The 24952-nt window shown below is 47.8% G+C and overlaps 1 protein-coding gene across 2 annotated transcripts in view; it reads right to left on the reverse strand.

Moving 5' to 3' along the window:
- Positions 1–604: 604 nt before the first annotated feature.
- Positions 605–24952, reverse strand: part of LOC147710013 (DLA class I histocompatibility antigen, A9/A9 alpha chain-like) — a 401757-nt gene continuing 377409 nt past the window's right edge. The window contains exons 7-9 of one of the 2 annotated variants that reach the window (XM_086920685.1): positions 14149–14178; positions 13577–13622; positions 605–1140 (exon numbers count right to left, since the gene is read on the reverse strand). In XM_086920685.1, the coding sequence (XP_086776811.1) occupies positions 13579–13622; positions 14149–14178 (74 nt within the window). In that variant the 3' untranslated portion in view covers positions 605–1140; positions 13577–13578. The remainder of the gene's footprint in view (positions 1141–13576; positions 13623–14148; positions 14179–24952) is intronic. The other variant, XM_086920686.1, reaches the window with a different exon arrangement.

A 24952-nucleotide genomic window follows, 5' to 3' on the forward strand; every position in this document is an offset into this window, starting at 1 on the left:
AACGAGAAGGAATGTGGGGGTCATGTATCTCAAGAATCAGGGACTAAATCAGATGAAGACTCCAATGTAGACTATGAGGAATTATCAGAAGAAGAGGGGCTCGACGAAGTACTTAAAACGTCAACTAACAAAAAATTGTTATCAAGGAAAACTAAGAGGAAGGTCAAAACGAAACCAAAACCTTTCTTACTAAAAATAACTGGTAAAGAATTGGCAGGAAACAAAAAAAGTCGACTAATAGATGATAGCCCTCTGAGAAGGTGGATAGAGGCTAAAGGCGGAGTTAAGAATATGGCCTTAAGACTCTCGGGGGCCAGCCCTGATGAATTAAATGGGCAGATGCGTAATATTCAAGAGGACAACTTAAACAATGCTAAAAAGTTATATAAATCTATGGACCTTTTAACTGATTTTAGCTCAAGTGCTCCGTCTATAGAACAAGAGGTATCCCGCAATATGAACTAGGTGCCTTTTGCAATTATTACTATTTTGCATAAGTGGTTATGCTAAGAGTATTAGTTTATAAGTATCATTTTCCTACCCTTCCCATTTTCTCCCTTTGCCCTCCCTTTTCCCCTCCTTCTTCAAATTACTTCACAAACTATATGATTACAATTGTATTCTTTATTTCTGTATCTATTGCTATTTCTCATATTACTTTAATAAACTTCCTTTTCAAACAAAAAAAAAATGAAAAGTCAAAATCATAACATAATGCTGTTTGTTAAGTCATAAAAGTTAAAAATGTCTGAAAAATTAAGATTTACATGCCTACACTTCAAACTAAAAGTAAGAACAATATGTTATTTCAATGTATATTACTCCCAGGCAAAAGAAATCAAAACATATGGCAAATAATATTTTTCTCTGTTCAAACAATCTCAGAATTTCAATTAAGATCTCCACCCCACCACCACTGTAGGATCAAAGGCACAATTATAACAATAAAGTTGAAGTTCCCATGGAAGCCAGAAGAGGGTGACAGAGGCAAGCGCTCGGGCTCAAGAAGGACCAGCGCTGCTGCTGCCTCATTCAGGAGCGAAGGATAACAGAGGCCAGAAATGGACTCCTCGACTCGGTCAAAGGATGTTCTCTTCTTGCTGAAGATGCTGATGGAGCCTCCAGCCCCAGGGCTTGGATCTGTAAGAGAAAGACTGAAGGTCAGATGTGTCTATGGTCAAAGCCCCGGTCTCAGCCAGAGGACGGATTATAAGTAACAGTCCAGGACAAACATGAATATACTGAATATCACTGAACATCATTGCCTTCCTGCTCTACTTCATACTCTATGTGAGCCTCCCAGGCATGCTGTGAGTAACACGCTTGAACGGAGCCATCTATTCACAAAAGCAAAATCCGAGTAAAAAAAAAAAAAGCAGGTAGGTGATTTCTTTCTTGAACAGCACACCCGCCGTAAGAGGTTTGTTGCACTTTTGAGTAAGTGTAGACACGCTTGAGTACGTTTACTTCTTTTCAGTATTTACAAACTCAGGGCCCGATTCACAATCTGCACTTTTTAGTACATTTGTAGCACTACAACACCTACTACAAATAGCAATTCACAAACTATGTGCAGAGTTGTACGACTCCTCTGCACTGCCTATCAGGGCCGGACTGGGAACCAGAACCGGCCCTGGCAAAGTGCTCGGCCGGCCCCCCTCCCCCCCTCCCCCCTCCGGGAGGAGAGGGGAGGTGGAGAGGTGCGACCGCGCTCTGTGACAGGGCCGGTTTTCGGCCGTTTTTGTTACAGGGCCGTTTTTGCAGCATAACGGCCCTGTAACAAAAACGGCCCCAGGGGCCCAAAACCGGCCCCCAACCATGCGGCCCACCGGGGAATTGCCCGGTGCCCTCAACGGCCAGTCCGGGCCTGCTGCCTATGTGCGCGGTTCTACACTCCAACTGTGGAGTCTCTGCACATGTAAGTATACGTTTTAGTAGTAAATAGGGAGGGATTGGAGTGAATGGGTGGAAAAATGGTCTGGCTTACTTCTTAAGGAGATGGGGGATAGTGAGAAGTGAGCAGGTTTTACCTAATGGCACGTAAGGGTCCAAAGATTTCTCTGTCTCCAGAAAGGTACTCAGTGGCCGGAAGTCCAATATAAGCCTGAGGCCTCAGTCTTTCTTTAGAATGAAGAAGTAGCGAGAATAACACCCCTTCTCTTTCTCAGAATCTGGCACCCGCTCAATGACACCCTTAGTGAGAAGAGGTTTGACTTTCTGCAACAGGATTGCGGAGTGATCCTTTGAAAGCTGCTTTGGTGTTGGGAGAAGAAAGGGCAGGGGAGGAAAAAAAAGGCAGGGTGTAGCCCTTTTAGATAATTTGCAAGACCCAATTGCCTGAGGTGATGAATCTTCAGCCGGGCAGAAAATCCTGGCTCCTTGCAGCTGGGCATGTGCTCTTGAGGGCACCTAAAAACAGCCTGGCAGCTGCTGCAGCAGGGGAGGAGACGCTGGAGGATTGCTGCTCTTACTGGGGTAACTGCCTCGGACTCCACTACATCCTCTGCCCCAAAATGACTGGCTCTGTCCTCCCGGGCAGGATGTGAGGGCTGGCATTGTCTATAAGCTAGGCCTTGACATAGCCTCTGAAATGTCTCTGCTGCTGGTGAACCTGTTTGACTGGATACAAGAGCCCCAGAGTTCATGCTGTGGCGCGACTATCTGAATTACACTTGTGTTGAAACAGCTTTTGCTCAAACAACCGAGACGCATCAAAAGGCATATCCATAAGGGAGGCTTGTACATATCCGGAAAACCTGGGAGGGGTGTGCCTTCTAAGCAAGACCCTGGTCCCACAACTTTACCTATACATTCTGTAGTATCCAGACTGGCAGGCACAGCATACTAGGCTGCGTCCTGGCCGGTGTAAATGTAAATGTAAATGTACATGTATTTATATAGCGCAAATCGCCCACATCGCAGGCATCTACGCGCTTGCTTAGGGAACCCGTCCTGGTATTCCCCTGTGAGATACCCCGGCAGGGTATCCACAAGGTGAAAGCCAGGCATCCCGCTGCGAGGGGCCGTTGTGGAGATTAAGCAAGCTATTGCCCAGAGTCGCAGAGTATGAACCCGTGAGTCAAGTAGGCACCGGAGCGAGAATTATCGAGTCCGTGGAATTATTGAGCCCAACCCCCGTCGGGGCGGGGAATTGAACCCTGGTCCAGGGCCGATCTCAGCTTCCGGGTCTGCCGCCTCTAACCCCTGAGCCACACTTCTCCACAGACAAAATATCGACTCCAAAATATCGACTGGACATAATATCGAGTTTTAAATATAGACTGGACAAAATATCGACTGGACAGAATATCGACTACAAAAATATCGTTTTTCAGGTAAGTGAAGTAATATCGACTGTATAAAATATAGATAGCAAAAATATCGAATTTTTAATAATATATAATATTTTATAGTGTATTTTTATGTAATAATATGTGTGAAAAGTGTGTCTTAATGTTATAAAATATTTTATTAAATGAATTTTGTTTTTATAATAATTGCGTAATGTAATTCTGTAGCGGGTTGTGGGTTTATAGGGGAATAGGGTGGGAAGTAATTTAATAATAATTAATTAATTAATATATGTTTGTTAATATTTTTAATTAATAATTAATTGATAATTAATTAATATTAATTAGTTAATTAATTAATATAATTTTGAACATATTTTGTATTAGTAATTAATTGGTAATTAATTAATTGTAATTAGTTAATTACATTAATTAGAGTAAATTTTTAATATATATAATTTTGTGTTATTTTTAAGTAATTAATTTGGAAAAAATAATATTAATTATTAAAATAATTACAGCTAATGTGCTAATATATTTACTTTATTGTTATTGTTAATTAATAATTAATTGGTAATTAAATAATATTGATACATTTTGGGTAAAGGAGCATTTTTAGGGTTCAGGGTCAGTTTTCAGTTTTAGGGTAAAGGGGCATTTTTAGGGTTCAGGGTCAGTTTTCAGTTTTAGGGTAAAGGGGTATTTTTAGGGTTCAGGGTCAGTTTTCAGTTCATGGGTAAAGGGGTATTTTTAGGGTTCAGGGTCAGTTTTCAGTTCATGGGTAAAGGGCTATTTTTAGGGTTCAGGGTCAGTTTTCAGTTCTTGGGTAAAGGGGTATTTTTAGGGTTCAGGGTCAGTTTTCAGTTTTTGGGTAAAGGGGCATTTTTAGGGTTCAGGGCCAGTTTTCAGTTTTTGGGTAAAGGGGTATTTTTAGGGTTCAGGGTCAGTTTTGGGTTTTTGGGTAAAGGGGTATTTTTAGGGTTCAGGGTCAACAAATAAGATTGTAAAAAATTATTTTTATTATTTTCATTTATTATTTAATTATTATAATTTAATTTAAGTATTTTTAAGTATATTTTAGTAATTAAAAATTAATATTAATTTAATTTAACACTGTTTTTAATAAAGTCGATATTTTTTACATCTATATTATTGTTAACGATATTTTGTACTCAATATTTTTGTACTTACCTGTTTGTAGATACAAACTCGATATTTTGACTGTCGATATTTTGTCCACGATATTTTGGCAAGTCGATATTTTGTCCCTCGATATTATTTCAGTGATCCGTCCTGGCCATCTTGTATCACATTGGCCAACTATGTCATGAGGTCTTCTGGGACAGACATGTCCCACAAAGCATGGGTGCACTCACCCAAGAGGCTTAGGGGGTCATTAGGATGGCGGGCGGGCTTTGGCCGCCCGCCACCCTACCGGGGATGTGGACCACCCGCCTACAGGGCGGGGGTCCCGAAATGGGCATTAGGATGCGCCCGCCACACAGGCGGGCGCATCCTGTATATTTACCATTGCGGCGGGCGGAGCTGAAATCTCCGCCCGCCGCAATGGTAAAAATGCACGTTGTGCATTTCAAAGCACAACATGACAGGCACCGCGCGGTGCCTGCCGTGTTGCACATTCAAATGCGGGGGGGTACCATAGGTACCCCCAATGTGCACCCCCCAAGCCCCGGACTCCCAGGGGGCCCGCAACGGGCCCCCGCAGGGAGTCTCCGCATGCCTTTCCGTGGCGGCATTGCCGCCACGGAAAGGCATTGACAAATGCCCATGGTAATATGGCGGGCGGTGTCTAACAGACACCGCCACCATGTTACTGGTTTTCCGCCCCGGCCGCAAGGCGACCGGGGCGGAAAACATGCGGGCGGTGTTTTGCACCGCCGCGGTCCCCCCCGCCATACTAATATGGCGGGGGGGAATTGGGCTGTGGATGTCGGGCGGATTTGCTCCGCCAGGGTGGCGGTGGCCACCGCCACCCTGGCGGAGCAAATCCGCCCGACATCCTAATGACCCCCTTATTGTTTTGAGAGCTCTGAGGGCAATGATGGTCCAAGAGAACATTTTCTCTCCAGTAGCGTCAATTAGATCTGACTCTATTCGGAGGACCGGCCGGAAAATCATTTGGGTTCACCTTAATGGCAGATGCCTGAACTACCCAGGCATTCTGATATAGTATGCTTATTTTGGAAATCAGGATTCCTGGGGTCCAGCCTATGCCTCCAAACCACATGCTGACTAACTGGATTTTAGTCCATCTCACCAACAGGGTGTCAGTAAGTGCTTCCTTGAACGGTCGCAGTGGCACAGACGAGGCCGGCCCTTGTTGTAGAATTTAATTTATTAAATTTGCTATTGATTTAACAATGGAATAAGAATTAGAATAACTTTATTGTACAGTTAATAAAAACTCACAATATAAAAACTTCCATCAGTAAAAATCATTTGAACCTTGTTTTACACTTATGTTATTAGAATAAAAAGAAAAGGTGTTTTACACTCTATAAAATTGTGTCGGTCTCAATTGCATGTCTGTGTTGTCCTTTTCTAAATTTATAAAGTGAATGTGCCTCAGTATGCCGGAACGAGATTATGGCTTGGCAAGTGTCTTAGCAGGCTGTTCCTTTATTTGATTAAAGTGCTGTTGCTCGCTGTGCTTCAGATGTACCATATGGCTAGCTCATGAGTCTTCTGGCCACTATGTCAAAGTACTTTGTTGATCTGCTGTTTAGCTGGATCTCTTCAGGTTTAAAGCACAGCTTCACGGCCTGCCTGCAACTTGTTATGCCCTTTTGGTTCCATAATACTCGGAGTAAGGCGCGCCTTATGTCCATCAGGTTTTGGCAGATGCAAATTATGTGTATAAGGTCCTCTTTCCCTGTTCTACAAAGATGGCAAAGGTGGTCTTCTGCTCCCCTTTTCCAAGGTGCCAGGTGAGGTAGTATTGGTAGGATGATTTAACAAAGGGCAATTGTAAGTCTAGGAATTCAGCCCTTTATACCACCACTGCAAGAGGCACTGGTGGCCCATGTGAAGGGTCGAGCTCTGTTTCTGGGGATGCATCAGACCCACTGGCATTTTGAACCTCTAAATATGAGCCTTCATCAGTACGACGGGTAAAGAAATTATACACAATCAGCACCAAGGTATCCCTCTGTTAGAAGAGACACTTTTCAAGGAGGGGGTTCTTACATGCCACACCTGTACACTACTTCAAAAGCAGGGGAGAAAAGGGAAAAAGGGAAAATGCTACTTACCAGTATGCATCTGTTCTTGGCATGTAGAGCTGCAGAGTTGCACACTGTGCATAGATCGCCACCTAGTGTTGGGCCCGGATGTTTGCAGTTTGTTGTTGTCCTGAAAAGTTCTTTTGGAAGTCACAGGATAGGTGACTCCTCCTTAGGACCACATTGCGCATGGGCATCGGCTCCATCCCCAGATTGTTTTTCGCCATTAGGGAAATGATGGAGCTTTGCAAGAAAAGGAAGGATGCCCATGTATTTTGTATCTAATTAAGATAATACCGGAACAGAGAAGGGTTGCCGGGGAGGCGGGTGGGCGTGTGCAACTCTGCAGCTCTACATGCCAAGAACAGATGCATACTGGTAAGTAGCATTTTCCGTTCAAGGGATATGAGTTGCAGATTGCACACTGTGCATAGATTGTATAGCAGTACCCACTCTTAGCAGCGACCACCCCTATCTGTTGTAGTAGTTTGGAATAATGTTTTGAGAACACCCTGGCCCACATAGGCTTGTTGTTTTGTTTGCACATCTACACAATAGTGTTTTGTGAATGTGTGCGGTGTAGACAATGTAGCCGCTCTGCAGATGTCATCTAGGGGAATGTTGCCTAAAAATGCCATTGAAGCCCCTATTTTCCTTGTAGAGTGGGCTTTAGGAGGAACAGATAACGTACGTTCAGCTTTGTGGTTACAAATCTGTATGCATTTGACAATCCATCTAGCTATCCCAGATTTTGAAATGGGATTACCCTTGTGTGGTGGTGAGAAAGACACAAAAAGTTGTTTTGTCTTCCGAAAAGGTTGTGTCCTTTCTATGTAGTATAGCGATGCTCTTTTGACATCTAATGTGTGAGGAGCTCTTTCTGCTACTGACTGCGGTTACGAGAAGAAAACGGGCAGTTCCACAGATTGATTGAGATGGAATGGAGAAATGACTTTGGGCAGGAATTTTGGATTAGTACGTAGAACTACCTTATTTTGATGCATTTGTAAGAAGGGTTCTTGAATGGTTAGTGCTTGTAGTTTACTAACTCTTCGCAGAGAAGTAATAGCTATTCGGAGAGCAACTTTCCATGTTAAAACTTGTAATTCACATTTGTGTAAGGGTTCGAAGGGAGGTCCCATTACCCGTGTGAGAACAACATTTAAATTGGTACTCTGGGAGGAATTCTTTTAAGGCCTTCCATAAAGGCTTTAATGGCAGGCACTCTGAACAGAGATAGATGCTGTCTGTTTTGCAGATATGCTGTTATTGCCGCAAGGTACATTCTAATAGACGTATAGACTACGTTACATCTTTGGAGATGCAGTAGGTATCCTATGATGTGTTGAATAGACACATCTAGGGGATCAATATTGTTGTTGTTACAATATATCACAAATCGTTTCCACTTGGCTGCATAACATGCCCTAGTGGGTGGACGTCCAGCTTCTTTAATGACATTCATGCAGTCTGGAGGAAGGTTCAGATATCCAAATTCTAGGACTTCAGGAGCCAGATCGCAAGGTTGAGCTGAGCTGGCTCCGTGTGTCTGATCTCTCCACGGTTCTGTGTTAAGAGGTGTGGAGACAGGTGCAGTTTTTGGTGTGGTACTACAGACAGTTGAAGCAGTGTGGTGTACCACGGTTGTCTGGCCCACGTTGGAGCCACTATGATGAGGGTCGGAGAATGCTGCTGTAGTTTGCGTACTACTAGTGTCATGAGTGGAAGAGGTAGAAAAGCGTACGCAAATCTGTTTGACCAATTCATCCATATCGCATTGCCCTTTGACAGTGGGTGTGGATATCTGGCGGCAAAGCTTGGGCATTTTGCGTTTTCGTGGGTGGCAAATAGGTCTATTTGAGGTTGTCCCCACATCTGAAAGAATGGCTGAAGAACTTGCATATGAAGTTCCCACTCGTGGGTCTGTTGTGTCCGATGACTTAACAGACCCGCTATAGTATTTTGTACTCCCAGAAAATGCTGGGCTAGAAGGAATTTGTTTTGAGGTATAGCCCACCTCCATATATCCTGTGCTAGGTGAGAGAGTTGCAGGGAGTGAGTGCCTCCCTGCTTTTGTATGTAATACATTGCTGTTATGTTGTCTGTGCGGACTAACACAACTTTGTTTGCTACTTGCGTCTGGAAAGCTTTTAGTGCTAGAAATATTGCTAGCAACTCTAGATGATTGATGTGGAGTAATTTTTGTTGCGGTGTCCACCTGCCTTGCATGGTGTGTTCCAGTAGGTGGGCTGCCCAGCCGGAGAGCAATGCGTACGCAGTTAAGATTATCTGAGGAACTGGCTCTAGGACTGACGCATTTGAAATCTCGCATGGGGTACTATGAATATGCAAGAGGCCATCATCCCTATCAGTTGCATGAACACTCGTGCTGTGAGGGAGTGTTGTAGCTGCAACCTTGTTAGAAGAGTTTGCATGCTGGCTATCCTTGCTGGAGTGGGATAAGCTAGCGCTGTTGAGGTGTTTATTGTGGCACCGAGGTACTGTTGTACTTTGGATGGTTGTAGATGGGACTTGGCCTGGTTTATTGTGAACCCCAAGTTGTGGAGCAGTTGAATGGTGGCATGAGCGTGTTCCACGCATATATTGTGTGAGCTGGCTTTTATGAGCCAGTCGTCGAGGTACGGGAAGACATGGATGTGCTGTCTTCGTAGATGCGCTGCCACTACTGCTAGGCACTTGGTGAATACTCTTGGTGCTGTTGTGAGTCCGAATGGGAGTACTTTGAATTGATAGTGCTGCCCGTCTATCACAAATCTGAGATACTTCCTGTGAGCCTTGTGAATAGGAATGTGGAAGTAGGCGTCCTTGAGATCTAGAGTAGCAAGGAAGTCGTTTTGTAACAGGAGAGGAAGAACTTGTTGGAGTGTGACCATGTGAACATGGTCTGACTGTATGTATATGTTTAGCGGTCTGAGGTCTAAAATAGGCCTTAGAGAGCTGTCCTTTTTTGGAATTAGAAAATATAGAGAGTAAACCCCCCTGTTTTGTTGATAGATGGTCTTGTGACATTGGACGCTGTTTGGGTGGTATGTTTGGGGGGTAGATGTTAGTTCTAGACAGTAACCTGACTGAATAATTTGTCGCACCCGTCTGTCTGATGTGAAGTTGATCCAGGCAGGCAGTAATTGTTGAAGTCTTCCCCCCACAGGAGTGGAATGTTGGGGGGGAAGGGGTGGAAAGTCATTGGGTAGGGGTAGAGGCAGAACAGGAGGTGTTGTTCTTACCTCTGCCTTTGTTGTTGTTACCCCTGTATCCCCCTCTCTGGTAGCCTTTAGTGAATGTGGATTGGCCAGGGGTTTTGTAGGAAGTGGAGGGACTTTCCGAGGAGTAGCCTCTTGTGTTGCCTTTGTATGGTGAGCGACGAAAAGAACGTCTGGGAGCTTGCTGCTGCAAGGCTCCCATAGATTTTGCAGTGTCGGTGTCTTTTTCATTTTTTCTAAAGACACGTCGACATTTGAGCCAAATAACTGTGTTTCATCAAATGGCTGATTAAGAATGGAGTTTTGTACCTCAGGTTTAAAACCTGAAATACGTAGCCAGGCATGTCTACGTAATAAGGTGCTGGTATTGATTGCCCTTGAGGCAGTATCTGCGGCGTCCGGGGCACAACGAATGGAAGTGTTTGTAATATTTTTACCGTCCTGTATAAGTTCATTAGCCCTGTCTTTGTATTTGTCTGGTAGGTGCTGCATTAGCTCATCATAATGTGCCCTGTCATACCTTTCGAGCAACGCTCGAGTGTTGGCAATGCGCCAGATGTTGGCCGCTTGTGCCGCTGTTCGTTTGCCGGAGGCGTCAAGGAGCTTAGATTCTTTCTCTGGTGGTGCGGCCTCACCGGATGTCTGGGAATTAGCATGTTTACGTGCGTAAGAGACTATTGAAGAATCTAATTGTGCTGGACCTTTACTATGAGCTTGATCTGCAGGGGCAGCTTTATATTTTTTCTCAATGAGAGGATTGAGGGCCCTAGTTCTGACAGGATCCTTAAAAACCTCTGTTGCGTGCTTGATGACACCTTTGAGCATTGGAAAAATGGCAGTAGACCTTTGTGTGGTATCAAAAGTGTCTAATAGGAAGTCTTCCTCCACTGCATCAGTGTGTGAGTCTACCCCATGATATTGTGCAGCCCTTTGTACTAGTAGGTTGAAACCTATAGTATCCTCTTGTGGGGAAGGCCTGGAAGGGTATACATCATCTTGTGGGATGTAAGGTACATCAGGGGTGTTGAAATCATCCCATGGATCAGGTGACTGAGGGGGACTATTGGTCCCAGCTGGGTCATGTGGACCCCCACCTATGTCATCTGAATCTGTGTCTACACCTGCACATTAGTAGATGGTGCAGGTGAATGGTGTGGTGTAGGAGGTGTAGGAGGAGGAACAGTGTGGGGAGGTGGTGGAGAAGGGACCCTTAATGGAGAGGTTGCAATGTTTCTCTTCTTTGGAGGGGGAGGAGGTGTTGGCGCCTCAAGTGGTCTCTTCTTTGAGCTGAGAGTCAATTGCCCAGTTTTGGGATCCTTTGCAAGAGTTTTTTTATGTGGATCCGGTGTAAAAAGTTCTTCTGAGCAGGGCAGATCCTTCGGCGTCGAAGGTTTCGGCTCCGTAGGTTTTTTTGGAACCAAGTCGGTAGCTGTCTTAGGAATGTGCCCTTTTGAAATGTCTTTTACCGGAACCTGTTTTTTCGGTTCCGGGTGTTTTTTCAGCTCCGATGCGTGTGAATCTGGAGCCTTGGTTGGTTTTTTACTCGGCTCCGAGTGCGGTTTCGGCATCGATGAGCCGCTGCCAGTATTCGGCGCCATGTGTTTAGGTGTCGGTGCAACAGTGGGCGTGGTAGAAGATGGCTTCTTCTTTGGTGTCGGTGTAGGATTGGCACCGGGAATAGGCTGGCTTGAGCCCGAGCCGCCTGAAGGCTTAGTGGGCTTCTTTGCCGGGCCCGAAGGCGGGGCATGGGAAGCAGTGTCTCGGTGTGTACACAGGCCCGAAGGTGAGGGTGTGACCGAAGCCTTTTTTGTGGGTGTCGAGGAAGGGTTGGGGTCGACGGTCTTACTTACGACCCGTTGAGCTGGAGTGATGTCCTCGACGTCAGATTCTTCGGCATCTGAGGACCCGATACTTTTGTTCTGGCACGTCGACGCCCTCTTGGAAGATGTCGTCGGGGATAGAAGCTGACGAGTGAGCCACAGTTCTTCTAGCTCGTCGGTCCCGAATCGTCTTCTTGGAGCGGAATGAGGCACACGCCGAACAGTCTTTGGCCTCGTGCTCCGGCGAAAGGCAAAGGTTCCACACCTCATGTAGGTCGGTGTGGGGAAACTGCGACCCACATTGAGGACACTTCTTGAATGGCGTCCTCTCCATGAGCCAGAAAGTAAGGCCTAGGTAGGCCCGAAGGCCTTTGTCGACAACCGGAATCGAAGACTTCGAAGTAGTGAAGAATCGCGTCGATGTGGAGCGCGATCGAAACAATACCGTTGAACTGGGTGAGGATTGCGCGCTGAAGGAAATTTGGGGCCCGATGTAGGTAAATCTGATTTACCGACTCTAGAATACCGAATTTTACCGATTCGGTATTCTAGATTCGGTAAATCAGATGTAGGAAAAAATTTGGTAATTTTTACCGAATCTGTGTGATTCGGTAATTACCGAATCAGTATTTACGGATTCGGTAATTGCCATTGATTCCTATAATCAATGTCAATTACCGAATCCGTAAATACCGATTCGGTAAAATTACCGATTTTGCAAGGGGGACAGGGTGTCACTTTGACACCCTGTTGCACCCCTGATTCTGGCTTGTGTGCCATGTGACACACATACATGCCCTTAGGGCATGTATGTATGCCACATGGCACAGGTGTACATGCACAGATGTGCATGTACACAGGAATTGGTTATTTACCATGAAATAGTATTTCATGGTAAATAACGAATTCTTAAGGGCCTGTGGCACTGTTTCCAGTGCCACCTACATATAGATTTACCGATTCGGTAAATTTACCGAATCTGTATTTTACAGAATCGGTAAATTTATCGAATGGGTAACTTTACAGATTCTGTAAAATATAGGCCCCCTACATCTCAATCACCAAATACCGGTCGGTAACGGCCGAAATCAGCCGTTACCGACCGGTATTTGGTGACCTACATCTGGCCCTTGGTTCCAAACAGGAGCGCAGGAAAACACATCTGAGCTCGATGACGGAAAAAAACAATCTGGCGATGGAGCCGATGCCCATGTGCAATGTGGTCCTAAGGAGGAGTCACCTATCCCGTGACTTCCAAAGAACTTCTCAGGACAACAACAAACTGCAAACATCCGGGCCCAACACTAGGTGGCGATCTATGCACAGTGTGCAATCTGCAGCTCATATGCCTCGAACATATTTTTTTATAAATAGCCCTCACCCACTCTAATAGTAGCATTCTTCATCATTGGGTTTACCCTGACCCCTAAAAGTCAAGGTGGGCTCAGCAATGTTTCAAGGAGCTTTTTTTATATTGTTATCTAGAGGGGCGTAACCAATAAATGAAAAATCCTCATCCACTCCCAAGATATCCCTTTATTAGCGTGTGGATGGGAAAGATTAAAAAATAACTATAAAGGGGACTGATGATATTATGGTTCTTTGACCCTTTAATTCGCCAACATGTTTTCAGCCCTACACTACTGGCCTAGTAGGTCCTGGGCTTTGGTCAGGGTTTGTTTTTTCTAGTACTCCCCGGTGACGTATATTTTTTACGTAGGCATTTTCATGTGGCATGCATTCTAAGTCAAAGCATGCCCAAGGCAGTGTTATACTGGTCAGTCGGGGAGTACTTGGAATACAAACCCGCCCTGATGAACACCTCATCAAAAGCCTGGAGTCCCCCAATGGATACAGATGCAAACGTCACTGTCGTACAATCCTAGGTGCACATTTCACAGGTAGATCTTGTAGTCATACTTTAACCACTGAAGCTGATTAAATGAGAAGGTTAATGTTATAATTGAGTAACTTATGTCCCTTGGAGTGCGGTCGGGACCTACCTTCAGGCGGAGGCCTGGCTGGACGAAGAGTCCCCAGGAGCTGGGTCTGCAAAGAGAAGAGAGTGAGACTGCTGCTTCCAGTCTGGATATATCTCTTTTTTTATTCTTTATTTGTGTTTTTTGCAACTTAACAATTCAGCAAGAGTCGGGCAACAATGGCACGTTCCTGCTCCAGCACAGTAAGTACTGCCAGCACGCAGCATCATTATAGAATACAATAACACACATGTAATTTATAAGCAGTATGACATCCTCTGCCCCATCCAACCCCTCGCTCCCACCCATACCAGACACCCAGTATCACCCACGCACAACTGCTCCGCGTCTCTCTCCCACCGTATGAGATATGTGTCTTTAGCAAACACAGGAGACAAGTTAGAATATGGACCTTTGTAACTAAATAGTGCCTGGAAGTTCCCTCTAAGCAGGGGCCTGTCAGACAATGAACCCGTAAGATGCCATCAATGATGTAAGAGACGCAGAGGGCTCAGGGTGAAGATATTTGAAGCCTCCTTCTCACTGCTCTCAGATCCCTTAGGAAGTTTAACTTAAACAAGTCAGAAGTCACTCACCTGTTTTCACTTCAATGTACTCCTTTCCTCCTGAAAGAAAATACACCGAGTAAGTATGTGGTTAGAGGTCACAGAGGTCACAGAGGTCATACAGCTCATTCTCTCTCAGGTCTGCACAGGAGTGTTTTGGGAGAAGTGGGCAGCAGACAAGTGCAAGGAAGACAAGTCTGCTCTATGTTGTATCTTACATGAGGCTTTAGTGGGAACAAGTCACATCTTTCCAGCAGCCTCAGTTCTCCCCACAATAAGCTCTTGTCATTGATCAGCAACACTGACCCCTAGCAGTAGGACCCAGTACTGCTTCTAACAAATGTGATAAAGAGCCTCTTGCCTCTTTTTGCATAGTTAGCCCCCACTTTTTGCATGGTTTTGATGTGGTTTCACTTGAAGTACACAGGGTCCCTGCCAACCAGGTCCCCTGTGCCAGTGCTTATTCCCCAAAATATATCCACAATTAGTACTTCTGCCCCTGTACGTCCTTAGTAACTGGTGCCCTGAGTACGTTGGGCCTGGGAGCTGAAGAGGGTCCCATGGGACGCCCCTCACTGGGACCATGCCACTGCCCTTGCAGCCTGCATGCCCCAGTGAGGTAGAAAACGACAAAGTCGATATGGCATCCTGCCTGGATGCTATGCCAGCCAGCACTCCCTGAAGGTACAGGCAAGTCACCCATCTAGCAGGCCTCACGGCCCTAAGACAGGGTGCACTATACCACAGGTAAGAGCTGTGAGAAGTTGGGCTGGTATATGCTGTCCACTAATTAAAGTGGGCACCTTGCACCAGTCTAATCGACCCTTATTGATGATAGGTTAACGATAACCTTTATTGAAAGCTATCCTAGTGGTAGCAATGGAGAGCAGACATCAGGCTAAGTCTTGAAGAAGTGTAAATCAGCTTGTTTTACCAGAATATCACCTCCTGAATGATTAAATGAAAGGAGAACCACAAAGTGTTTGTATAAAAATATATATTTATTTCTAAAACACTCTCTACTATTCCCAACACGAGAATAGATCACAAAGCACTCAATGCGTTTCAATGGAACAGTTGTAAGTAGCACAATACACAGCGGGCACCCGGGGGAGACCGAACCATGTATTAAAAAAATGGTATAACAATCACGACTTCAATAGACAAAGTGCTTAGAGCACGTAGAATCACTGGGTCCCCAATGAACCACCCCAGGTGAGTAGATTGGGACCCCATGGAGGGCAGGTGCAGTGTGAAAACACGAACGCAGACTCCGTACAACTCTATGGGAAAGTTGGGGTTAAAGTTTTACAAGTAAAGCACACTTCGGAGAGGTCGTCACGCAAGATAATCGAGAATTAGAAGGTTCTAAGACCAACCCACCTGTGGAAACCAAGGTACCTGAGTTCCCTATCCCAGAGGAGTCGGTGCATCTGGGTCAAGTGGTGTCGGAAACCTCCGTCGTTTTCAATCGCGTGCTGAGAAGAAGTACTGCTGCCATGGAAGTGGAAAGTGTCCCGTAGAACCCAAGCCTGGATTCGAGGTGAGAGGAACCTGAAAGCAGAGGGGATGGAGTCTGGGTCACTTTACCTGACCAGAGGCTCAGTAGGCGAATGCCCACCGATGTCCAATGCTTCAGGTGAGATGAGGAGCTGCTTGACTCTTCAGCCACGAGGACCAGGAGACGTTGAGGATGACCAAAGTTTGGAGGTGAGCTGTCCCACGAAGGATGTCGAGTGCTGAGGGGTTTGTGTCTGACTGGACCACCAACAAGCCTTGGCAGCTGCAATCCACGCAGATAGAGGAAACAGGTTATGGTGTGGACCAGCAAGGTCCAGGGGACTCTCCAAGCAATGGAGAGTTAGAGCACGTCTGGAGCTACCAGATAAGCCCAAGAAATCACAAGGTGAGCCTCGCCAGGACCCACAGGCCAACGGACCAGGGATCGCGAGGAGACCTCAAGCAGGATTACAAAGTACCAGCCCACGGAGCACACGGTGCGAGGAGGCCCAAGATCTTCAGTGGAAATACTGCTCGGGTCAGGACTACACAGTGTCCAATGCACAACTTCAGGGAATGCTGGTAAGTATGTGCAGTTGCAAAAGAAAGCGTGCACATGGGTTCGGGTCACACGGTCCCCACGAGGGAAACTGGCCCCAGCTTCACTGGAAGCACAGATCGACCTCAGAGACCTTCAGGGACCCACCTCCTGTGTTGCAGAAATCTTCGGCCTCCTCAGGAGATGCAAGCCAGTCACTTGCGCTTAAAGTGCCTCCTTCAGCAGGGGAGTAACTCCTTTACTCCAAGGGAGATTCTTCAGCCGTCCAGCATCGTGCAGACAATCGAAGTACTTGGTCTCTTCTGTAGCAGAATCTTATCCAGGTAAAATCCAAAGTCCTGTAGCCAGGTAACCCATTTTATACCCATAGGAAGGGGTAGGGCAGATTCAGGGTTCCCTCCTATGGGAAGGGCAGGACAGAGGGGCGGCTATACCCATGTCCTTTGTCCAGTTTCGCGCCAGAGCAGGAGCCACTGGCTCCCAGAACTGGTTTGAACTGGACTATGCGCAGGGACACCAAATGCGCCCCCAGTGCAGACTTTCTGGCATTCTCAGAGTGCACCCACCCAGCCCCAGTACACTAAACCCTGTCTGGGAGGTGGTCACACCTCCCTTTGACAGGATACCTATTTTCATGCCTTCCTCTGCTCGAGCTTGGCTCAGCAGCAGGAGGGCAGAAATGTGTCTGTGGCAGGCAGCGTCCATTTTGTGCTGCCCGGGCCAAGAAAGCTGGTACCGGGCAGACTGGTGACCCACATGTCTTCGTGGAAGGGAGGATTCATACCTCCCATGCCAGTTACTGGTCTGAAGGTATGATTCCAAGGTGTTTGACACCAAACATGACTTGTTTCTGAGCAGCCGTTTTAAAGTTAGCAATTACCTCGAGATTATAAGGCACTTAAACATATATGTATGGTTGCATCACAGACATCCCCTCGAGATTATAAGGCACTTAAACATATATGTATGGTTGCATCACAGACATCCCCGGAGAATGGACTCCCAATGCTGCAGAGGGGCCCTACTCATGCAGGGGCACCCTCTCACATAAAACCCAGCACACTGCCTTCAGGTTAGTTAAGGCCAGCCATAGGGGTGACTGATAGGTTTTAAGTGTAGTGATATATGCACAGATATAGGGATACTATATCTGAGTAAGTGGTGCAAGCACCAACTTGCACAGTTTGCAGTAGCATACTATGGGTGTCAGTTTGAATAGTCTCTTAGGGGTGGCATAATACATGTTGCAGCCCCTAATAGGCCTGTGGGGTACCTAAGCCCTTGGTACCTGCGTACCATATACTAGGGACTGATAAGGGCACCCCAGAATCCAATCTAGAGTGTACCTAAAGTACAGGCATACCAATTTAAGGGAGAAAGCAGATAGACTGGGGTCCTGATTAGCAGGATCCCAGTCAGACTATTCAAAACCCAGCAAAACACCAGGAAAAAAGTGGGGGTGACCATGCAGTAAGATCCTACCTACCTACAAGCGCAAATCTGCATGAGCAGATATGCCCCGACAATATTAGGGTCGATTCCTTAATATCGTAAGTGTCAGTGAACCCATAGAGACTATATGGGCTGGAAAATCGACAAGACTAGTTCCACAGCACCATGATGGCTTCACTGAACAAAGGAGTGTTTGGTGCCAAACTACTCCTCTCAATAAATCCACACTGATGCCAATGTGAGATTTATTGCACCATGTACCCAGAGAGCACCTCAGAGGTGCCCCTGAAAACCTACCAACCCTGGTGTGGTCTCCGACAGGCTGTAGGCAGCCAGCCACCACCAAACATGTTTCTGGTCCCCTGGGTGGAACGCCTCTGCTCTCTGGGACCAGAAACAATGCACATCCTGGGCGGAGATGTCATGCCTCCTCCATCAGGATGGGTCAGTCCTCGAAGGAGACTCTTCAGAGGCCTGAAGCCTTTGAAATGTGACCCACAACCTCTGCTGCTAGCAGCAGATGCCATCCCCGTTTACACACCCCCTTTGGTGGGAAAACCGGTTAGTAAACCTAGTAGAATAGGAGGTGTACCCACCTCTGCCAACTCCACCCCTAAGGTGGGGGAGGCGAGGTGAAGCACATCTTTCAGTCCCCACCATCTTGAAGCTGAGGAGACCCCTTCAATCAGGCATAACAGAGGGTGTAGTCACCACAGGTAAGGTGCCTATTGGCCCTACCTGCTACTCCCCTAAAACACCACATATTTAGTATTTAGGTGGCTCAGCCAGAACTAGAAACTAGATCGGTGACGATGTAAGAAGAAAGAGGACATTGCTGCAGAGAAGACTGAAGACGACGACTGCCTTGGCCCCAGCCCTGCTGGCCTGTTTCCAGCTTCTGCGAACCTGCGACCTGCCGTGCAGGCAGCGACCTCTAAAAACCCTGGGAGTAGTGCTGCCTTCGATAAAGACTACAATCTTCCGTGGACAGTGGACCTGTTTAAAAGAAAATGACTCCAAGGGCATCGGATCCAGCTGGAACCGCAATCTCTACCCACTGTACACCTGATGCCCACAGTCCGAGTCTGAGCGGCCCACCTGCCCAGTGAAGTCTTCTCAGCAATCCTGATCTAGTCCAGCATTGGCTGACGGCTCTTGACCTCCATGACGACACCTGCAAACTGAATCCGGATGCTCCCTGACTGCGACCGGCTCCAGTAAGAAGATTTCGACTTCGAAAGGCATCCCTGCACCCGAAGCCCCTCGGCCTTGGTGAGATGTACTGACTGTGCCCCTGCAACCCCCTATATTACTACTTACCTCTGCTGTCACTGGTCTCCCTCTTGCAACCTCCGGTGCGACGTCTGCAGCCTGTTTGCCAAAAGATTAAACTCTACTGAAAAGCATTGGGCGCCCCATGCTGATTGTACACCCTGCACCTTCCTGTCCCTGTGTCGCAGGTGGTGTATCTTTGGTGCTGCTTGTTGCCCCCCCATGATTGTGCTAACCCCCAAAGCCTGGCCCCTGCAACCGTGCAACCAAATCCACCTACCTACAAGAAGTGTGGGGCCAGGCATCCCCAGTCTCCATTGAAAAGCATTGGGCCGAACTCTGACTTTGACCTCTGCACCCAGCCGCCACTGGGCTGCTGGTAGTGCAGTTTTGGTACTCAACGGACCCTTGTTATGTTATGTCTTCTTATATAGCGCTCGAATCACCGTGAGGCATCTCGGCGCTTGCTTTGGGAACCCGTCCTGGCTTTTTCCCTGTGAGATAACCCTTCCTGGGCATCCCCAAGGTGAAAGCCAGGCATCCCGCCGCGGGGGGCCGTAGTGGAGATTAAGCAAGCTAATGCCCAGAGTTGCGGAACCCGTGATTCGAGTAGGCACCGAAGCGAGAATTATCGAGTCCGTGGACATTTAGGCTCAAGACCCCGCCGAGCCGGGAATTGAACCCTGGTCCCAGGTCTGACCTCTGCTTCAGGGTCTGCCTCCTCTAACCAGTGAGCCACACTTCTCCAGCTTGCTGACATTTGGGCCGGAAGACTGGATTTGTAAGTGTGGTACTTACCTGTTAAACCACATTATTGTTTTCCCCATAGGATAACATTGAACTGCTTTGAAAATATTTCAAGTGTCGAATTTTAAAAGTGCAAAATACTTATCTTTTAAAACATACTTTGATCTTGGTCTTAAAATAAAATACAAAAGTATACTTTTTCTAAAATTGGTTGGGATCTCCTTCTTGAATCTTGTGTCCATAATTGGTCAATATTGTGCAATAAATGTCTTACACTCCTCTGTGTTAGGCCTAAGGCTGCTCGCCCACACTAGCACTAATAGAGCACTTTCGGTTTTACCTTGAGCCCTGTACACTGTTGGGGAACCCCTGGACTCTGTGGATGGTATTACCACCTAATGGCGATATTACATGCAGAGCCAGCTTCCTACATCAAGTAAACCACAAAAGCAGCACTGCGCATGCCCACACTTCCATTGTATGCCACAGGGTATCACCACAGTCCAGTTTCAAGCTTTTTACCTACTAGAATATGATCCAGATGCACCCACTGCTTGGTGAGGAGTAAAGGGCGAGTGTAGATTCACAGAGGGATTCTCATGGGCACATCTGCGTCAAGGCTCAGGCCTGATGCAATTCATCATATCTGCCAATTTACGTAGAAGTGTGAAATGCGCCAGCCTGATGTGATTAACTTGAAGGGGGCATGGTGGTGGTGCACCGCGGTCAAGGCAGCTTCAGGTTGCACAAGGTCACACAAAGAACCTGCCATCTGCAGCTCAGCGGTTCCTCAGGGGCCCACAATATCATTTTCCTGTTACCAAGGCACAGTCTTCAAGAATGTACAAGTCTTGAGTGATAAATTAGGGAGGTGAAGCCAAACATCCCCGAATGGGCCTATCAGAGAGGCCACTTGACAATCTGGAATAAATGCATCTAAAATGGCGCGGGGGCCTCATGTACCCTCTGAAACAGTTTGACATCTGGCCCTAATAGCTCATGTGTGGCACAATACTTCACTCTTTTAAATGTCTTAGGCTCATCAGTGACATTGAACAGGAAGTTTACAGTACATTTCTTTCATGGAAGATTCAGGACTGAACAAGTCCCTTTGTGGGTGCTCAGTCACTCGTGGCCTGTAGTAGGCCTGGGTGTAATTTAAATCAGGGGTCCTATACCATGCATCCATGTGTGGGTCAAAATGAGCTATTCGAGCGTCACTGCTGACATTTTATACTTAAAATACCTAAAGTCATCACCTGCACATGAATCCGTGTTCAGAATGCCGAGCTGCCCTGGAAGTCCCTCTGAGGGCTCGTTTGAAGCTTCAGCCTCAGTCGGGCTCCAAGAGGCCGGATGCGTTCTCTTGAGTATCCCCCTCTGACACTCACTGTGCATGAATTACAAGAATGAGTATTGTTCTTGAAGGCCATGGGTGAGGACCCAGGACTGGACCCACAGGCACAGAAAACCTACCCCTACTCACCCAGAATAAGAAGTTCTGACAGGGTTAGAGCTCCGGCTGGCCCTGGGGTGGAAGCGCCCGGCCCTGGGCTCCCTTCTCCAGCCTGACGCGTCGCAAAGTGCAGGGGACGGGGCCCTGCAGGCACTGGAACATCTCCCCTGCTTATCCTGGTTCGGCTCTAATTGGGCTCTAGGTTAGAGCTCCGGCTGGCCCTGGGGTGGAAGTGCCCAGCCCTGGGCTCCCTTCTCCAGCCTGATGCATCGCAGTGCAGGGGTTGGTCCCTGCAGGCACTGGAAAATATCGAAGGCAGCAGTCCTCCCAGGGTTTTCAGAGGTCGCTGCCTACACGACAAGTCACAGGTTTGCAGAAGCTGGAGACAGGCCGGTAGGTCTGGGGCCAAGGCAGTTGTCGTCTACAGGCTTCTCTGCAGGGATGTCCTCTTTCTTCTTACATCGTCACAGATCTAGTTTCTAGTTCTGGCTGAGCCACCTAAATACTAAACCTAAATATTAAATATGGGGTGTTTTAGGCAAGTAGCTGGTAGGGCCAGATTCAGCTCTAACTGGGCCCCAGGTCATCGCTCCGGCTGGCCTCGGGTAGACATGGCCTGCCATGTTGTAAAGTGTCCCAGACGAGGTCTCCCCTGCTTGTCCGGGTTCAGAAGTTGTGACCAGAAATCCAAATGGCCCTGGGTTGGAAGGCCCGGTTTCCTCTTCTCTGGCCCACTGTGTTGCAAAGTGCCCGGCTTAGGTTCCCAAAGGCACCTTGGGATCTCGCCTGTTTGTCTGGATTCAGAAGTTTATGACCGGGCCCTGGACTCCCCCTTCCAGCCTACCATGTCACAAAGTGCCCAGGATGGGGTCCCGCAGGCACCGGGAGGTCTCCCCTGCTTGTCCATGTTCAGAAGGGATGACGTGGCCCCGAGATAGAGCTCCCACTGGTCCTGGGGCAAGCCCCTAGCCCCGGGCTCCCTTCTCCACCCCACTGTGTCACAAAGTGCCTAAGACGGGGTGCCACAGTCACACTACGTGTCTCACCCACAGTAATCACATGGCAAACGACTGCGCGTGTCTACCACCAGTGTCTGCTTTCAAGATAAGTCCACTGTGACGCAGCAAGGGTAACTGGCACTTGGCTGGTTAATCATGAACAAGTGTGCACACGTGTGAGTCTACTGTTGTGCACAGCCAGGTAACTGCGCACAGGTAGCCTGGTGCAATGGGAGCTCTACATGGTTAGTCACCTGGGATAGACCTTATAAGGTTAGTGTGGACTAATAGGAGAAGTCGGTGTGATTTACTGCTTTGTCGATAGTGAAACTCCATCATACACATAGGGAGAGAACAGCCTCAGAGTGCCGTTCCGCTCCCCTTTCGCCTACAGAGACCATTGTCATCTTGAATTGGAGTGTAACCTGTGAGGGAAAATCAATTATGTAACTTAAAAAATGATATTTGTACACTTTATGGGTCATCCAGAGTCTTCTTATTTCTCTGGCTTCGCTCAGGATCAGAGCCCAGGCCTTTTGTCCCCCTGCTGTGTCCAGTTAATTGCATTTCCCTCCAGCAGCAGGAACAAAGGCCCCTCCACACAAAGGGAGCCATTGACAGTACTTCACCCAGCTCCTGAGGAGGAAAGGGATGGGGCGGAGTGATCGGCATCCATCACTCAGACGTCAAACTGCACCAGTGTTGGGCCTGCCATGGCCCACTGAACAAAGGAGAGGCCCGGACAACAGCAGCCGACCCAGGAGAGGGGCTCTCTTTGAACTTCAGTCCCTGGCCGTGGTCAGCGAGGGGTGGAGCTGAGACCCCAGAAGCTGATGTGACCAGTGATTCCTGGATATTGCCATTTTGAACTGTCCGAGCATGCTGTGCAGGAGGGTTGGGGCAGGGGTCAAGAGGTGACATGGCACCCTAGGATTGGCCAGGAGTCTGACTTCTGGAACCTTCCTCTCCACTTTAAAAACTCGTGCACAAGGTGGAGACTCTCTCTTGCCGTGGACTTTTCTACACTTCGCTGCTGGATCCTGGGACCGCCATGGAGAACTGGAAGGAGGGACCCCTGACCCCCACCCAGGACTGTGGACTCTGCCCAGTTGACCCCAGGGCCAGTGGGTCTTCCCAGGGCCAGTGAGGCTGGTCCCCTTAAACCCCCTGAGGACCAGTTGGGGGAAAGCCCTAGACTTTTGTGCACAGAAAGCAAGATCAGAAGGACAGATGGTGCAGGAAGCCAGGAGAACCAGCTCCATGAGGACTGCACTGCTTGATACTGCATTGCAACTATATACTTGGTCCCTAGAGAGTGATAGAGCTCGTACCTAAGAGTATAATGTGCCCAAGATCGTCCAAATCAGCCCAACAGGGCCTGATTGATCTCATTGTAAAGTTTGGTGACCTTTGACCGTTTCTCCCATGGAGCGTGTGGAGCTCCGCTGCCTCGACCGGAAAATGCCCCCGGGGTAAACCAGGGACCAGTGGTTGGCCAAGTGATTTTATTAGTTTTGCCCCCAGAGAGGGGGTGTGCGTGGAGCCCCCTTCCCTGACTTCTCTGCCCAGCCAGGGACCCCATGCCCCATCCTCAGGGAGAAGATGTGATGTAACTGTTAGAGCTGCTGTCTTTGGAACTGGTGAACCGGGTTCGAGTCTCAGCGTGGGCTCAACATCCTGTGATTCTGGACAAATCACTTAATCTCCCCATGCCTGCCAAAAACGAATGTGTCCTTCTGTAATGTAACTGGTGCTTATGTAAAGCGCTCCAATACCTTTGAGTCAAGTTTGTGCTATATAAAACTACAAAACAAATGCACCCAATTTTTTTTCATGGGGGGAGCTCCGCAGCACTACCCTCCCAGCCGTGGCCAGCCACCCCACTCCCCATGCCTGTGTCTGGGGGAGCAGGAGGCGGCCACGGACCCCAACGCATGCCCGCATGGGCGGCAGGCAGAGAAAACTTGCCGGTTCCCATGGCAGCATGGAGGAGTTCTGCCCAGACGAGGAGCAGGCTGGGGAGTCCAGGGGTGGGCTCACTGGGCCGCCACCAAATGTGGAAAAGTGTGAGGTGCCTGGCTGGGACCACGCACCCCCCAAAAAAGCAAAGAAAAACACAAAATAGAAAGCATTGCAGTTCTTCGTGTCTTAGCAGAGAAGCAATACTATCTGATTCACTGCACTTGCAAGCAGCACCATAAAAACCCTGCAGGGCCAGATCATTTTGACTGCATTTCTGGTTATTTCTCCCCTTGTGGGGGCCCCAGAAGATGGGGCCACCACCAACATTATCAGGAAGGTGCAACCTTTCCCCACCATGGATTTCAGGAGTCCCCACCTTAAGTATGGTTGTATTCATCATGGCCTGAGAGGCCTTAAGGTGGCGCATTGAAGCTCTCTAGGGTCATGCGTATGGTTGTATTCATCATGGCTGAGAGGCCTTAAGGTGGTGCATTGAAGCTCTCTCTGGGGGCCATGCGTATGGTTGTATTCATCATGGCCTGAGAGGCCTTAAGGTGGCGCATTGAAGCTCTCTAGGGTCATGCGTATGGTTGTATTTATCATGGCTGAGAGGCCTTAAGGTGGTGCATTGAAGCTCTCTCTGGGGCCATGCGTATGGTTGTATTCATCATGGCCCGAGAGGCCTAAAGGTGGTGCATTGAAGCTCTCTTCAGGGGCCATGCGTATGGTTGTATTCATCATGGCCTGAGAGGCCTAAAGGTGGTGCATTGAAGCTCTCTCTGGGCCAAGCGTATGGTTGTATTCATCATGGCCCGAGAGGCCTAAAGGTGGTGCATTGAAGCTCTCTTCAGGGGCCATGCGTATGGTTGTATTCATCATGGCTGAGAG

Source organism: Lissotriton vulgaris, chromosome 5, assembly GCF_964263255.1.
Source record: "Lissotriton vulgaris chromosome 5, aLisVul1.2, whole genome shotgun sequence".
Lineage (NCBI taxonomy): Eukaryota > Metazoa > Chordata > Amphibia > Caudata > Salamandridae > Lissotriton > Lissotriton vulgaris.